At 40.0% G+C, this 18607-nt stretch overlaps 1 protein-coding gene across 1 annotated transcript in view; it reads left to right on the top strand.

The window, feature by feature from the left end:
• The window catches only part of necab1 (N-terminal EF-hand calcium binding protein 1), an 80731-nt gene that overhangs the window by 46172 nt on the left and 15952 nt on the right, over positions 1 to 18607 (top strand). The window contains exons 5-7 of the mRNA XM_043688113.1: positions 6433 to 6512; positions 13903 to 13956; positions 18306 to 18418. Of these exons, the coding sequence (XP_043544048.1) occupies positions 6433 to 6512; positions 13903 to 13956; positions 18306 to 18418 (247 nt within the window). The remainder of the gene's footprint in view (positions 1 to 6432; positions 6513 to 13902; positions 13957 to 18305; positions 18419 to 18607) is intronic.

Genomic DNA, 18607 nt, shown 5'->3' with positions numbered 1-18607 from the left:
CAGATTGACCTCATTGACTATGAGGTTGTTGATTGGGGTTGTTAACCTGGGCCAATCAGGAAAGCTCTGGCTGACCGATATAACCAGGAGATTATTTCAAAATAAAACTACATTTTGCAAACTTAAAGAAATATATAACCAGGAGATTAGAATCTCAGTTGAGGACTGAATCCCAGCTGGCTGGTTACAACCAGTGTACAAAAAGAAATAACCAGGAGATTAGAATCTGCTCAGTTGAGGATTGACCCTGAGCTGGCTGGCCACACAGCCAGTGTACTGTTGTGAGGAGGAAGAAAAAAGTTCCCTTGGCTTGGGAGATATTTATCTTCCAAAAAAAATTAGAATCTCCTTAGTTGAGGACTGAATCCCAGCTGGCTGGCTCCAGCCTGTGTACAAAATAAAACAGGAGTTTAGAATCACCTTAAAAAGGTATAACCAGGAAATTATAAACTCTTCAGTTCAGGCATCTAACTCTGAGCTATGTGGCCACAGCCAATCTACTGCTCACACATAAATAAAGGGTGACTTGGTGACTGAATCCCAGCCATTATGTAGTTACTTCAATGACGACGAAAGATAACAGGATGTACCTAAAGAACGTTCTCTTGCTACAGTCATTCTGGGTAAGCATTTCTGGCATCATGCCTTTATTTGGGAAGCTTGACTCATTTGATCCTGCTTTTGAAGACTGCAGTATGTGAAAAGCATGGGCTCAGTATGTGAAAAGAATGCAATATTTTGTCTGGGCAAGTGACAATGGGGCAGATGAAAAACAAAGAGTAATCCTTCTGACTGCTTGCAGACCTGCAGCAATTTTGGTTATAAAGGGCTTAACTTTCCAAGAGACACCAGACGTTAAAATCTTCTAAGGGTTGATGGAGCTGGTTAAGGAATATTACGACCCCAAACCTCCTCTAATTCTGAGATGCTATAAGTTTTATTCGGCTGTTAGAGAACTGGGAGAATCCGTATTGGGATTTTTGACAGGGTTGAAATGACTGGCAGAGACATATGATTTTGGATTAACACTGAATGAGATGCTGAGAGACCGCTTGGTATGTGGGATTAATGATGAAACCATTCGGAAGCGCCTACTAGCTGAAGCCCAACTGCACTTCAAACAGCAACTACAACTGGCTTTATCATTAGGAAATGTGGCAACTGGAACCATACTTGCAAGTGGGAGCTACAGGGCATCCCAATGGGAATGAACTCCCTCACCTCTCCAACTGATCTTGGGGAACACCACTTGAGTGCAGGCAATCACAAAGCCTCATTCAGGGCATATCCTGAGCAGGGATACCTGAAGTCAGCCCACAGCAGAACCCCACACAAAGCCAAACTTCAGCCAAATGAGTAAAAGTTTTTCAGGATCTGGGCCAGCAAGCCATTGTAGTTGCTGCCAGTACACGGACTGATGACAGCAGAGGAATCCTACAAGCCCTGACTTGAGTAAGAAAATTCATAGGCCAGTACCTAGGAGAGTGCACACCCTGGAAATTCCCCTACATATGGGTTAGAACAATTAACTTGCTTAGTCACATCCAAATCGGAACTGATTACAATTAATGTTCAGTTAAATGGTCGTCCAATTCCCATGGAGGTCAAAACTGGAGCAGCTGTATCTGTGGTTGCAGAATTGGTTTTTAACACAATTTGCTCAGGACTCCAACCCTCCAGTTTGCACAAAACCTCAGCCAGACTGAGAACACATACTGGAGAACCGATGCAGATTAAAGGTACCAAATTTATTCTGGTCTCCGATGAGAAGCAGATGGTTCAGTTACCACTGATGGTAGTAAAACGCTTGGGCCTAAGCCTTTTGAGGCAGAATTTGTTGAGAAGGATTCACCTGGATTGGCTTGACACTTCTCGATTAGTTGGCTGTCTCTGAAGTCCTAGTGAAATAACCAGGAGAACAGCGATTTTTGGGAATTTCAGGACTATGTCAGGAAGGGCTTGGATCTATCAAAGAAACCAAAGCCACTTTACATGGCCAGGTGCCATTTGCCTTGCAGGGAAGAGTAGAGGTGGAAATCAGGCTGGAGAGCGAAGGAATCATGAAACTAGTGCGGTTTGCAGAATGGGCAGCACCAGTTGTACCAATTGTGAAGGCTGACGGCTCACTACGCCTTTGTGGGGAATTTAAGCAAATGGTAAACCACTTCTTGCAGCTGGATAAATGTCTGATCCCTCACATGGAGGACTTGTGCATAAAGTTGGTGGGGGCTCGATCCTTTACAACACTGACCATGAGCCATGCTGACCTGCAATTTTGACAAGATGAGGAGTCCCAGAAATACGCTGCAATTAATATCCATTTGGGGTTATATCAATCTACAAGATTGCCATTTGGGGTATCATCAAAGGACCATGGAGAACATTTTGAAGGGGCTGCCCCAGGTTGCCTTTTATCTGGATGATGTACTGACAAGAAAGACCATTAAAGAGCACTAGGAGTACTGGACATAGTGTTTAAACGTTTCTCCTAGGCAGGCATACGCCTTAGAAGGGAAAAATGTGTGTTCCAGACAGCCCAAGTGACTTACCTGGGTTTCAGTCAACAAAACTAAATTATACCCATTGGAAGAGAAAGTGAGGGCAATCAAAGGAGCCCCTGTTTCTGCATCTGTACAGGAGGTTACTTCTTTCCTTGGGTTAGTGAATTATTATGGAAAATTCATACATAACCTGGCCTCCATTTTGGCACCCTTACACTTGCTATTGTAAAAGGGTCAGCCTTGGAAAAGGTCACATAGCCAAGAAGCAGTTAGGAAAGTGAAAAAGCAGATCATCTACTGTGTTGGCCCACTATGGCTTGAAGCGAGAGATTATGCGATGCCTTCCCATACGGTATCGGAGTAAGGTTGACTCACTGGTGGCCCAATGGAAAGGAATGCCTAATAGTGTGCTTCCCAGACTTTGGTTGATGCGGAATATAAACATGACCAGATAGAGAAGTAAGGTTTGGAGGTCATCTTTACTGTGAGGAAGTTCCACCAGTACCTTTACAGAGAGGATTCTATCATCATAACATATCACAAACCCTTAGTAGGGCTACTAAAAAGACACAAGATGGTGTCACCCATAGCTTCCTGTAAAATTCAGGGTTGGGCCCTTATTCTCAGCAGACACAAATACAAGTTAGAACTCCATCCAGGACGTCAAGTGGCTAATACCGATGCCTTGAGCCACCTCCGACTAGCAGATACTCCACTGGCTGTACCTGATCCCTCAGAACAGCCAGAGGCCTGTCAGAAACTGTAGGTTCTCCCCATCTGTCTGGTGTTGAGCCAACCTCAGAGTCGGAGATGGCTGCTGCCTCTATACCAATACTGCTGGAAGGATAGGAGGAAACTCTCCAAACATGCTCCAAGTGGTAGGCTATGGTCTGGTACACACCATCTTTGTCAGAGTCCACATCAGAGGAACCAAACTTGGGACAAAAACATCGCAGGAAAAGCTACAAGCCAAAGACCAAGCCTACATCTCAGGACTTAAGCGGGGAGGGATATAGTGATTGGAACCAAGTTGACCTTGTTAACTGTGAGCTTGTTGATTGCTCTGGCTGACCAATATAACCAGGAGATTAGAATTTCCTCTGTTCAGGGCACTGACTCTGAGCTGGCTGGCCACAATCAGTATATTGTGTACAAGTAAATAAAGGGTGACTTGGTGACAGGATGCTGACCTTGCTGCAGTTACTTCAGCTGCCAAGGGTTATTACATGTGACAGGTGAATATAATGGGCTTTTTCATCTGTGCAAAGAAAAAAATATCAATTCCAGATATTTCTAGCTGGAGGTTAGCTAATGCTTTTCAGTATTACCTCTCTTTAATGCTAAACCTCTTCTAATACAAAGGATATTGTATTATCATTCTAGGAACTGGTCTCTCACACATGCTGATTTTAAAATCACTGCTTCAGAAAGACTGATAAGTATTAAATCTCCTTATACATATAGACAAAAAAATAAAGTGCCAGTAGTTCAAAATACCAACCCACAAATAAATTATTTAAATAGATAAGAATCACCTTAATTCATTATGAGAACTAAATATTCAGGGTGCATGATGTTTCACAAGGACAGGCCGTAATAGAAAGGTACTGGAGTTACTTTGTTCGTATATAAAGGGCATGTCTTTTTATTTCTCTGGATTTTTTATCTTAGACTGAAATGGGAAAAGGATTGTTTTAAATACAAATATTGCTGAAGGATTACTGCAATTTTTAAAAGTAAATAACCCTTGACTCGTTGGCGGGACCATTTACACCCCTGCATGTTTGAGCAATAGTTAAAGTGTAGTTTGCAGACGAGCAAGGGCTGAGGGCTGTGTACAAATGGAAAGTCAGCTGGTAGCAAGTTATTCTAGGATGGGAGTTAACCAGCTATAATCAAAAAAAGATGTTAAGGGTAGTATCAAACTAAAAGAAAAAATGCATCCAAGATGGCAAAATATTAGTAGTAAGCCAGAGAAATTGGAGCATGTTAATAACCAGCAATAGATAAGCAAACAAAAAGAAGGACAAAATAAACTGTCAAGGTAAATTAGCAAGTAACATAAAATAGGCAGTGGGACTTCTTTGAATAAAACAAAAAGCAAGAGAGCGGTCAAAGGTTATGGGGAAAAGGTAGAAAAGTAGAGTTGAGGATTATTAGATCAGCCATGAACGTATTGAATGGTGGAGCAGATATGATGGGCTAACGTCATACTTCTGTTCCTACATCTTATGGTATTATTAAGGTCCAGGCAGTGGTCAGCACTTTCACCTCTTCTGCCACATGATTGAATGAGAAGGGTGTGCTGTACAGTCTAAATGCATAATCAATGGGCTCAGTAGCAGAAACTTGTTTGAGAAAAATCACTGTGAGCCATGATGGGAAACCCGCCATAAAACTGCCAAAACGTAACCCCTAGACTAAAAAAAATTTAACACATTGATTTAAAATTTCCACTTTAGGTTTTCTCTAGCGCAAGCCATTGTCTTGTTGGATTGACTGAGCAGCAAAATCACTTCATTTCCTGTTTGGTCCACCACTGGGGTCAGTTAGCTAGTTTACAGTGCAGAGGAACACAACAGAATGGGTTCAAATCCTGCACCAGCTGAAGTTACCATGAAGGATGCTCCTTTAAATCTCTCACCTCACCTGAGATGTGGTGACCCACATTTAAATCACCACCAGGTATGTCTCTTTAATGGGAGAGTAGCCCTCTCCTGGTAATCGGATGCTGCCTGATCTGCAGAGCTTTTCCAGCACCACACTCTTGACTATGTTCTGGTAGGACTGTCATGACTTTATTCAGACTACGTGGCAAGTTTGATGCCGTGGATATTAGCTTCCGAAATGTATATTAACAAAGGGTACCAATGCAATTGGAATGCCTTCTGGTCAGTTGAGGAAGTTAGAATTAGGACTGGTTGGTTCCCAACAACTTTACTGCCAACCCAGCTAGTGTACAGGATACATTAAAATCAATCTTATATTTTAACAATGTGGCTAGATATTTGATTCCTCATTAGATTTTAATGCTTTACACTGTGCTGCTGCTGCTGAAATCAAGGAGTATGTAAAATCCAGTGGAAGGCCTTCCCACTGCCTATCTGCCCATCACAACTTGCATAGCATTTTATGAGGGTACATGAGATGCTTCAGCTGGCCCACCAAATCCTTACCTAATAGAGGCCTTATGTGGTCAGTTAACAAACTCCTCAGGGCGTCACTCTACTGTCAGCAGTATTTTACTGTGCTGGGGAAAGGCTTAGCTTTGGAGGATGCAGGGCAGTCTTGGCTGCATGACTTGTTGTGAAAGGAGAGGACCTCCTCTGAGGGCCCCTAAGGATAACACAAGTCCCTGCCCCCTCCAAGATGAAACACATTAACAGATATTAGGATCGACAATCAAAGGCTGAGCAATGAGATGTCAGGGAAGTTCTTTAATCAAGAAAAGGCAGAAATGCTTGGGGTATGAGGGTCTGGTCACTAATAATGGAGTGATAGAAATTGTAATATGTTACAGAAGCCAAAATACGAGCAGCATAGATAATTTTCTGGATAAACTAATTAAATGTCAAAACAAAACTTTTTTGTCTGCCGTTTGATTGGTATCTGAAATTTTCAGTAACAATGTGAACGTGTGCCAAACTTACATATTTGACAGCAATATTATGTCATGTAAGGCTGGACTAGATCCCAGAGATAGAGAGGAAATTGCTTTCTTGACCAGTCAGGCTGTTTGTGGAAGCGGAAGTGCCACAATATTGTATGTTGGTCATGAGCCTGTATAGCTTTGCTATTGTGACAACAGCAGAAATGGTCTTATGATCTTATAATCTCCAAAATGAAAAATTGTGTGATTACAACTTACTAAATTTGCACATATCATTTTAAATGTACATTGATTTATTTTCTCTTCCTTTGATTCCTGAAGCCATCCATGCAGATGAGGACTTCCAGTGGATGACCCAGATAAACAGGCTTCAAAAGCTAATTGACCGCCTGGAGAAAAAGGTATGCATTTACTTAGACTGTCAGCAGTTAATGACAGGGCAATTTTGAAACAGCAAATATACAACTCATTATTTTAAAGCCAGAGAAAAGCAAAATTCTGATCACATTTGTCAATTATATTTATCATCGTTTTTCTGTGAGAAAGCAGAGAAGAATTGATTAATTATGTGTTATGTACAGAATGCATTTTCTGTGCATACAACATTTACTTCTTGCCACAATAATTTACTTGTCACATTATTTTCATGCTTATTATTTATTCTTTTTACTAATGCTTGGTTCACCTTTCCCAACATTTTTAAATTTCAAAATTTTTGCAAAAATGTTTACAACTATTTGAACTTCTTGCCAGTGAATTGAGTGATGTCAAATTTCTTAACAAATTTATTTTTAGATGATTATGTAACATGCAAATTTATCAATTAAAATTTGTTCATTTAGGAAAGCCCAAAAGCTAACCAGGTAGACTAATTAAATGTCAATTTATTTTTTGTCTGCCATTTTATTGGTATCTGAAATTTTCGGTAGCAATGTGAACTTGTGGCAAAGTTATATATTGGGCAGTGATATAATGAAAATTATTTGTGAGTGTATGCCCTACATTAAAATTTCAGCTTCAGAATCTCATTTTATGTGAAAAAGCTAACCTCCATCTTGGTATTTCTTCCGAAGACAGTTAAAGGAGATTACTAACCTCGTGAGTGCAGTCTCAATTCTTCAGGATGTATCAGTAGGTTTCTTTGAGATAAGACGATTTGATTTCTCCTTCAGCTCATGATAATAATGGAGTTAGTTTGTTTATTCAAGTACTTTACAGCAAGCAAAGTCAGATTCTTAAACCTCAAATGGAATATATAGAGACTCCTCAGCTGACATTTTTTTTAAATTTTAACTTCAAACAACAATTGCATTTAGCAAATCATGTCAATTATATTGTTGCTGGAAATTAAAGATAATTGTGTTTTAAAAATTACTCAGGTAGAATATGAAGTCATATTATTAGATTGCTCCTTGAGTGTAATGCTGATCAGGTGAATTATTTACCTGGATTGCATCAAACCTTTTTGAGTGTTGTTGCATTGATTATCCAGCCAATGGAGAATATTCCATTAGACTCCTGGCTTGTGCCCTATAAGTGGTAGAGAGGCTTTAGGTTGGCATGCATTGCTCTCCTGACTGAGGAATTACAAATGGAGCAGTCAAAAGTTGGCACTCCTGAGGAACAAGTCTTGGATCTCAGCTGATTGGCCTCAAAAAACCATAATGCTCATTTTAGTGCTAGGCACAGCTCCAGTCAATGGATCTTTACTGTTAACTCACAGCAGGAATTCAACTTGAGCTAGTCTTCAATAAAGCTGTAGTAAGATCCAGAGTCAAGTGGGTCTGACAGAACCCACTGAGTTTCCTTGATAACAATAACAAAAGTGCTGCAAATTCCAGAAGGCCTTCCAACATCTGTGAAGAGAGAAGCAGCAGTTAATGTTTTTGGTCAAAGATCTTTTGTCAGAACTTGTAAAAGTCATAAATAAAGGGCTAGATTTTTTATGGAATGATAATCACAGTCAGGTTGCTCCTTAGCTCTTACCTTTTTCACATTACGACAGAGCTTCATATTTCTGACAGGAGATTCCAGTAATGGCTCCTTCAGCAATAAGGAGTGTGCCTTAAATCAAACAGGTTTCTTAGTGCAGGATATTTGGGAGGAAGTGGAGTAACTCCCCTTTTTCATTGAAGCAGTTGTTGTATTCTATGATTTAAATACCCAGAAGTATAGGCAGCCACTTCAATAGCTCATATGAGAGGAACGGTATGTAACAAGTGTGAAATTAGGGTTCCATGGTGGCAGGGTTCCAGATAAGTGATGGAGCGCTGAAAGTAGGTTGGAGTCTGGAGGAAGTGCAGTTGGGTGGGGCATTACTTTCTTAGGAGTTCGACTAGATTTTTAACTGTCTAGCTTTTCTTGAGTAACTATTAACTGCAGCAGAATATTTCCAATTCTCTGATTTAAATAAATACTTTCAAAGGGGAATTGCCCATCAGAATCTTCAGTTTCCCAGGCAATCCTCTCAGAGTCTGCTATCTTGGGGATACCTCAGAGTTGTGATATGCAATTCCCAAATATGGTGCAGGAATGGCTACCTGGTCAATATTTCAATAACAAAACATGTTAAGGTTAATATTCCAATAAAGTTGTTTGCCTGATTTTTATTAGCTATTTACAATTCAATACTGCATGGCAGGTTTTCCTAAAATCTGCAACCTCCAGGTACCACTAGCACAGATGCTATATTATCATTAGCTGATGTTGTGTAAGAACTTCAATAGAGTCAAGAGTCAGAGGTGAGTGTAATGGCCATCATTAAGGAGATGGTGCTAGGGAAGCTGAAGGGTCTAAAGGTGGATAAGTCACCCAGACTTGATGGGCTAAACCCCAGAGTTCTGAAGGAGATAGCTGAGGTGATTGTGGAGGCATTGGTAATGATCTTTCAGGAATCAGTGGAGTCAGGGAGGGTCTCAGGGCTGGAAAATGGCTAATGTAACACTCCTGTTTAAGAAAGGAGGGAAACAGAAGATAGGAAACTATAGACTAGTTAGCATGCCTTCGGCCTTTGGTAGTATGTTAAGACTCCATTATAAAGGATGAGATTGCAGAATACTTGGAAGTGTATGGTAAAATAGGGACAAGCCAGCACTTCTTCATCAAGGGGAGGTTATTTTAAACAAATGTGTTAGAAATCTTTGAGAAGGTAATGAGCAATTTAGACAAAGGAAAGCCAGTGGACAAGATCTATTTGGATTTCCAGAAGGGCTTTGACAATGTGCCGCCAGGAGACTGCTAAATAAGATAAGGTGTTTGAGTCAAGGGCATGGATAGAGGATTGGCTGATTGACAGAAGGCAGAAAATATGGATAAAGGGGCCAAATTTAAGATGGCAGCAGATGACTAGTGGAGTTCCGCAGAGGTCAGTGTTTGGGCCACAACTATTCATTTGATACGTTAATGATCTGAACAAAGGAATTAAAGACTTGGGTGCTCAGTTTGCAGATAACACATAGATGGAGGAAAATGTAGTGTTGAGGAGGTGGGAGGGTGCAAAAGGACTTGGACAGGTTGGGGGAGTGGACATAGAGATGGTTGATAGAAAACAAGAGGGGAGATTGTGAAATTATGCACTTTCGTAGGAAGAATAGAGACATAGACTGTTTTCTAAATGGGGAAAGGCTTTGGAAATCTGAAGCACAAAAGATTAACATATAGGTTCAATTGGCAGTTAGGAAGACAAAAGCAATGTTAGAAATTACTTTGAAAGGTCTAGAATACAAGAAGAAGGATGCATCACTGGGTCAGACAGCATTTGAAAAATTGTTACTAGTTTTAGGCCCCAAATCTAAGGAAGGATGTGCTGGAGGGAGTCCAGAGGAGGTTTAGAAGAATTACCCTGAGAATAAAGAGCTTGACATATGAGCAGCAGTTGAGCTTTTTGGGTCTGTACCCAATCAAGTTTACAAGGATGATGGGGGAGATCTGATTGAAATTTACACTGAGAAGTCTGAAGAAAGTGAGCATTGAAAAGATATTTCCACCAGTAGGGGACACTAGGACCTGAGGACACAGTGAGGAGACAATCCTTTAGAAATGAGATCAGAATGAATTTCTATATCTGTGGAATTCATTGCCGCTGAAGGCTGTGGAGGCCATGTTATTGATTGTACTTTAGACAGAGACAGATAGATTATTGATTAGTAATGGGATGAAGGGTTACAGGGAGAAGGCAGAAGAATGGGGAGGAGAAACATATCAGCCATGATGGAGTGGTGGTGCAGACTTGATGGGATGAATGGCCTAATTCTGCTCCTATACCTTATGGTCTTATGAACCATGCAGCTCTGCAAATTTACAATAGTTTGTTTGAGACTGAATTGTTGTGGGCCTATTAGATAAATCAGACTCTGAACTTTTTCAATCAAAAGAAAATCTAACTCTAAAAGAACAGTCCATATACCAATGGATGCAGTGTCTAGAAAACATTCAAGAAACATTTGACAGAAAAAGTTTCATTTAAGGCAAAGAGTTCTACAGAGCATGCTGACTACTTAAAGCTTAATAACCCATCTGACAACAGGAGATAGACTTCCAATCTGAACAATGTCCTAAATAATCTAATACTGCAGTATCTTGTCATTGATGGGGGTCCAAAGTTCCAAGTCAGTAAGGACAAAACTGTCCAACCTTTCACCAATAATGTGAAATATTGTGGCAAAAGAAGTCACTTCTCAGTGATGTGCTACAGTCGGATGACCACACCAAGCAACAGATCAAGTAATTCAAAACCGAACAAATATTTGCATGCTTTGAAACAGAAACATGAAGAGGATGTCACTCCGGCAAGGGAACAATTCTTTATATGAAGAAAAACAATGCGTGGATGGGCTATTTTATTTCTCCCAAAGCAAATTAACAATGGAATCCAACACTAATAAGGGAGCAGAAGATGTATAAGCATTTCATAATTCTCTTACACTCCAGCAGTTACATTCTTACAAGTTCCTTCAGCCAGATCGATTGAATCTCTAATTTGATGGAAACCAGTAGAGGAAAATGCATGATCACCAACTCTCCTTCCAGTGGTTCTATACTTTGTCACAGCCTTTCCTGATCTAAATATTAAAATAAATGGAACAAATCAAAGACTTGGGGAGGACAGGATCGGTAAAGAAAATTGTACTAAGTAGTAAACAGTTGCACATGTACTTTAAAAATCAATGTTTATGATAGGTGTAAAAAGCTTGAGAGGGGATATTTTGTCAGGACTTCAAGACCCTGGAGCAACCTTGTGAGGATGACACAGAGTTGCATTTTAATGAGTATAAATGCCATAGGGTGGGGAGAGTTAGAAGAAAATAGAAAGAACTGACAAACTGCAATACTTTATATCTAGAAATAAAGTTCTGAGAATGCAAAGACAAGAACACGAGTAGATGGATTAGACCTTACCTAATGTAATTATAATTTGGAGCCAGTATATCTCGAGCAGTCATATGTAGCAGTATATAGTATTAATGTAAAGTGAAAAGTCTAAACCCGAAGGCAGTCCTTAATGTTTTCTTCTCCTTGACCAGTCTATCAAGAACTTAAACTCATAATGCTGCATCAAATCACACAAATAAAAGTTGTGAAGGTCACAGTAGCCCTTAAACTTCATACAAGAGGACGATTACAGGCTACCACTACCCTGAGTAGTATCAATAACTGACCAGCTGCATAAATATATTTAAAGAAAATTAAAGTTGTATTGTTTTCTACTCCAACTTGTATAGAAAACAATGCATCTTTAATTTTCTTTAAATCTAATTATGCAGCTGATCAGCCATTGAAGTATAACCGCTATTGTGACCTTCACAACTTCCCTGTGAACCCTTAACCACAACATGGCATCACACTGCAATTTTGCTCAGAAAATATGCTAGAGGATATTTTGAACAGGGTTTGGTTTGAAAAGAACTCGAGAATGTCTCACCCTGATGAGAGGTTCAGAGACCAGAAACAGAATTGAGGGGCAACTTGAGTTGACATGGAAGTGTGTTTGATGGTAGAAACAGAAATTGGGAGGCAAGTCAAATGAATTTTAGTTTCCATAAATCTTTTCCTGCTGTAGGAGGAAAAAGAAACTGTCATTGAGTTTTCAGCTCCATCTCAGTATTTCATTATGTCTCAGCAGAACTAGAACTCACACTCAGAAGCCTGGAACTATCAGTGATTTTTGTGGCAGTGACCTATGAGTAACATTGAAGGCTGTTAGGTAGAGGAGGGAGATCCTCAATCAACTGATGCATTGCCATTCTGTTTAAATCTCCATTCACAACCATCTATGTAACTGGATCATCTCAGGGCATTCTATCTTTGGTTCCTCCTCCTCTCCCACTTCCTGCTTCTCTAATAAGCTGTCTCTTTCTAGAATATTATGATCCACAAGACCACGCTACACTGGAAGGCCATGTTTTCAACAATAAAACAGATCAATTGCAACCCCGGAGGTACAATTTGGAGAGTATCACCCAGAGTGTTCAGGAAATGCATTTTTTTTAATCTCGGTAGCCTCCTCAAAGTTAACTTAGGGTAAAGGTGATATTGATTGTACTGACTTTGTGCCTTTGGCTGAGGTTCTCAGAGGCGTGGGTAGCCATCTCCTTGTTCTTAAAGATTGAAGGGGCATGGCTTTGTTTGAAAGAGCTCAGGCCAGCAGAGCACCCGGGTGAAGGAAACTTTTGTTATGGTCACAGATCAGTTGAAAATTATGGGTGTGGCGAATTGCTGAATGTCTTGAGGACTACATGGTGTAGTTGATAAAGCCTTACATTTGTCTGGGAAATCCAGCAATGGTTGTGAAACCTATTTCCCTCTGAAATTGCCAGACCTCCTCTGTCATGAAATGAATGTACTGCCCAGCTTTGGCAAAGAGAGCATCAGTGACTGTGAGGCACAATTGTGTGCAACTATTTGCAAGATGTTACCGACATCCGTCCCTGAGTTTCAGGAGGAGGCAGAAGCAGAATGTTTCACGTTTCAATGATTTTGATGGCCACTGGCAGGGCAATACAATGCGTGGTGTGAGGTGTGAGACCATACAGTGTGAAGACACAGATGTCTGTGATGCAATTTCTTCAACCTCCCCTATTGTCACCCACCCTGATAAAGATGGGTGACGCCAGGAACAGTGCAGGAAAATCTGTATATCGGCCAGAACTGGTGTTCACAGCCCATTCTTCCTTTTTCTAGACTTCTGAGGGGTACTTTTCCTGCTCCTTTGTGCACTCTGTGAATGACCCTGACTTAGGATAGGCTTTGGATGTAGTCGTTTGACTTACCAGAAGACATTAGACAAATTAAAACTTGGTCCAACCGCTGGGTAATCCCACAATGCACACCCCCAAATCAAACATCCCCATTTGCACAATCAAACTAACTGACTATATCTCCAACTCTGCACTATCTCTGACCTGACTAACTCTTACCCCTTCCAACAGACCCAACTAACTCCTGACTGCCTCACTGTCTCCAATCAGACCTAATTCTTGAAATGATTATCGGTCGACCACCTGTCCATTTCCACCCCCCTCCCCCACAAAGCATACACGACTAACCCTGCTAACCCCAAACCATCCAACTGAACTTTGACCTGAATACTTCCTAACCACATCCTCTTAACTATCACTCCCAATAAACAGACTGGTTACTTCCACAAACTGAAACAAAGGTACTTGACCAACCAAATATGTCTCAGATAAGCCAAAGATAGATGTCCTTTGCTCAGGAACCTAAGTGTACATTTGTCACATATTTATAGTTTTCATGGGTCCATTTATTTGTATGGCTATCTATGTTCTGCAGGACTTGAAGCTGGAACCACTGGAAGAAGAAATACTGGAGGGAAATGCCAAATCTGTAAGTCAGTCTTATGAATATACATATGAACCCACAGATCCCCAAGGGTAGCAGGATATTAAAAAAAAAGGTGGTTAAGATGGCATATGGGACACTTGCCTTTATTAACTGAGGCAGAGAATGCAAGAGAAAGGAGGTTATGCTGGAACTGTAAAGAAACCCAGGTTTCGATTAGAAGTGGAGATAATATGCAGTTCTGGTAACCAATTATAGAAAAGATGTGATTGTACTGGAGACAATGCAGAGGAGATTTCCCATGTACTGCCTGGGCTGGAGAGATTGAGCTCTGAGAAAAGACTGGTATGTTGGAATTACATTCCTTGTCAAGAGACCTGACAAAGTTTATGGAACTATGAGGGCTATAGATAGCATAGACAGGAAAATATGTTTCCCTTTAGTAGATGAGTTAAAAACTAGGGGGCAGAGATTTAAAGTAAGAGCTAAAAGACTAAGAGGAGAAACATTTTCACCCAGAGGGTGATAGAAGTCTGGAATTCACTGCCTGAAAGGGTGTTTGAGGCAGAACTTCTTGCAACATTTAAGCAGTCTTTAGAAATTCACTTGTATTCCATAGCCTCCAAGATTATTGACCAAGAACTGGAAAATGGGATTAGTGCAGTCAGATCTTTGTTGACCAGAATAGATATGATAACCCTCTGTGCTATAAACATCTATGAATCTAGGAAACTTAGGAGTGGAATAAGGCCATTTGGCTCCTTGACCCTACCCTGCTATTCAATTACATCATAAATGATCTGTTCATATTTAGAATTCTATATTACCATCTATTCCTGTTAACCTTTGATTTAGTTTCCTAACAAAATCATATCGACCTCCACCTTTAAAATATACAATGATGCCGCCTCCATCACCTTCTGAAGCAGAGTTTCAAAGTCAGACAACCCTTGAAAGAAAAATAATCTCCTCATCTCTGTCCTAAAAGGACAGCCACAGACTATAGGTTGTAGGAGCAGAAGTAGCCCATTTCACCTGTTGGGTCTGCTCCATCAATCAGTGAGATCTTTTAATCTTCAACTCTATATTCAGATATATTCAACACTCTCCCTATGGTCCTTTGTTCCCTTACTGATTTAAAAACTACCATTTCAGCTGTGAATATACTCAGTGACCCAGCTTTCACAACTCTTTGCAGTAAAGACTCTTTTAAATGTATTCTGGAAGCTTGTTGTACAACTGTGTTCCTTAGGAGCAGAAATTTTGACTACTTTTTGGATGGATTTTTGTTCTTTTTAGACTCGGAGTGAAGGTGAGTGGAAAAGCAGGGAGGGACATCTGTTCATGGGTGGGTTATTGTATGAAATTCATTCTTCTGAGTTTATTATTCATGAGTAATAAAATGCCAAGTTTTAGAAATGATAGGACAGGAGATTCTATCTCTAATCTGGACCTTCCAACTTCTGCACCCTGTATTTAAAAGGTACCCACATAGCACTTCACTCTGCAACCCAGGACTATAATTCAACTTCTAGTCATTATCCCACTCATCCTTGGAGATGTCAGAGACCAAATAAATAGCATCACCACTCTTTAGCAATTCCTCTATATAGGTCCTCTTAAAATCTGCCCGGGGAAAAGGAAAGTTCAACTCCATATGCCTGGGAACAAGATAGACAACATGGTGGCTCAGTGGCTAGCACTGCTACCTCACAGCACCAGAAACTTGGGTTTGATTGCAGCCTCAGGTGGAGTTTGCACATTCTCTCCGTGTCTGTATGGGTTTCGTCCAGGTGCTCTGGTTTCCTCCTACAGTCCAAAGATGTGCAAGTTAGTTGGATTGGCCATGCTAAATTGCCCATAGTGTTCAGGGAGATAAGGCTAAGTGGATTAGCTATGAGAAATGCACGGTTAGAGGGATAGGGTAGGGTCTGGGTGGAATGCTCTTTGAAGGGTTGGTGTGGACTCGTTGGGCTAAAGGGAATGTCTCTCCAGCATTCTTGTTACAAGGAATGGTGATATATTTCTACATCAGGATAATGCATGGCTCAGCCACCCTTGTCAGGTTACTTTACTGCTCTTGTCCTTCTAAATAGTATGGGTGTGGAAGGTGTTATCTAAGGAGCCTTGAAGAATTCTGTAGTGCATCTTGTATATTATATATACTGCTGCTACTGAGCAAGTGTGGTAGAGGGAGTGAATGTTTGTGGGCATGGTGCCAATCGACCATGCTGCTTTGTCCAAGAGGCATCAAGCTTCTTGAGTGTAGTTGGAGTGTATTCATCCAGGTAAGTGGAAAATATTCCATCATTACTTTTTGCAGGATTCTTCAACTACATTATTCCAAAGTAAAGAACTCCAATCTTTCCTCATAATAAATATTCTCCATTCATCGTATTATACCCATGAATCCTCTATACAGACTCGAGACATTGTCTTCATGAGGCAATGACGGGGGCAGCATGCTTTCCTTCCAAACGCAGTTTAATCAGTGTTCTGTAAAGCTTTAGTATAACCTCAATTCTTTTATAATTTAATGCCTGAGTAAATGTAAAAAATGATCCTGCATGCCTTTTTAACCACTTTATCCATAAGCCCCACTATCCTTTGAGATCTATAGATATATAGTCCAAGGTCCCTCTTTTCTTACAAAAGCAAATATCTACAAATTCTGAAAATTGAAATAAAAATAGAATATGCTGAAAATGCTCAGCTGGTTAAATAGCATTTGTGCAGAAAAGCAGAGTTAAGATTTCGGGATGACAATTATCCTTCAGGAATCAGAGTTGATTTTACCTACTGATGTAATGGCCTTCCACCTAGCCTGCCTCTGCCTCAGTAGCCTCTATAGTGTTTCTGGCATTACCTGCCATGACTCCCATAAAACTACACCAGTCTCCATCCACTCCAACAATGAAAATGTGAATTTCCAAGGCACTGTTTTGAGGAGGTATCAAAAAGGCTTGATGAGGTCAATACTGTTGATGGACTTGCAGAAGGTATTTCTTACAAAAATTCAGGTCTCACATTTTCATTACATTTTCAACTCTTGACATTTATTGTGACTCAACCGTTCATTTTGTCCTCAAGATTATTGCCTAATTCCTTTAGTAAATGAGCACTTAAGTGCCTAGAATATAATTATATGTTTTATAATTATTCCAGCTCCAGAGATGATGATAAACATTGGCCAACCCAACTGAGTAACCAGGGCAGGCAGGCTGCCCATTGGTGGGAGAGATGGGGGTCCTCAATCTGCATTAATCTATGCATGATCGAACCAACATCAGGAGATGACTCATTCCCCATTATTCCTCACTTTCAAGCTCCTGTACCCCTCTCCCTGTCACTGTCTTCCACAGCCCCACGAGATCCTGTAATCTCATAAAACATTTACCAAATATGTCACAGCCATGAACTATGCTAAATGCAGAAAGAAAATTAAAAGGTGGGGTGCAAACAATTATTTAAAGAATATGCATAGCTGGTAGTCAGTGTTTTGTTTCAGTTAATATTTGTGGAAACGTTCTAATTTTTAAAATGGTAGGATGATGCCATTAAAATGCAAACGGGAAAAAAAAATCTTCCACCCAAAATAAGCATGAAATCAAGTGATATGATTGTTCCATCTGTCCATTCATACTGACATGAGCTTTCAACTCAATTTAGCGAGGTTCTTGCTGACTCCAGGTGGGGAAACCAATTGTGAAAGTTTACTTTCTGCAGCATATTCTTCTGGAGTGTGCAGTGTGTTGTCTGTCCATTTCTGTCTGAATTTTGCAATCGGGGTCCTGTATCCAAGTTAGGTCCAGAATTTGCATATTTTCATAGCCTTACGCTAGTTTCAAATAATAAGCTATTCATCCATTCAGAAAATCATATCAGATGGATTTTTTTGTAAATGGGATGACATAGATACTCTTCCAGTTTTCAAATGCCACTAGGAAATTCTCCTCCGAAAAAACTGCTTCAACTAGAGAGAATGTGTAATATCTTTCACACCAGGGATGGTTAGATTTTTACTCCTTACCAACGACAGTTATTAATTATCCCATATAAATCACAGCAGGAAGTTAATTTGAGGAAAGAGTGTGTATCAGATTATTTCCTATTTGAGATAAAATATTTCATCTGAAAATAATTTTCTACCTAGAACTAGAAATTCACAGCTAGCTAAAGTCAAACATTACCAATAATTTTGAATTAAGAATTTTCTTTAATTATGTAGATATAAACATAGTGTGCTGTTGAAAGAGGATAGGTAAACATTAATGCTGATACATTGCTGAATAATGTCAGTTTCAATAGCCAAATGCTCACTACATTTGCACTTTTTAATAATGTTTTAGATTTTTATTATCAACAATATTTCTTAATATGCATTTTTCCTCCAGCATATTCTAATTGTTCAGCGACAAATGTTGATACTGGAAGAGGAGCTAGAGGAATTCCGTCTAGCTTTGAGGCAGTATGTGGTATCTGCATCTAAACAAACCGGATGTTTGCAGTAAGTACAAAGATCTTTGTGAAATGTATCTTTGTAAGGCTTTAATAAAGCCTGTTACAGGATTTACATTGAATGCATTATTCCTGTCTATTTACACTGCAGCTATTTCTTCAGCAGCACTTGCAATAAAGAGACAATAAGAAATTAATATATGTGCAAGCTGTGAAACAGCTCTACTGACATATACCT

Source organism: Chiloscyllium plagiosum, chromosome 4 (genome assembly GCF_004010195.1).
Source record: "Chiloscyllium plagiosum isolate BGI_BamShark_2017 chromosome 4, ASM401019v2, whole genome shotgun sequence".
NCBI lineage: Eukaryota > Metazoa > Chordata > Chondrichthyes > Orectolobiformes > Hemiscylliidae > Chiloscyllium > Chiloscyllium plagiosum.
The sequence above is the reverse complement of the archived record's forward strand: the minus strand, read 5'-3'. Positions and strand labels throughout refer to the sequence as shown.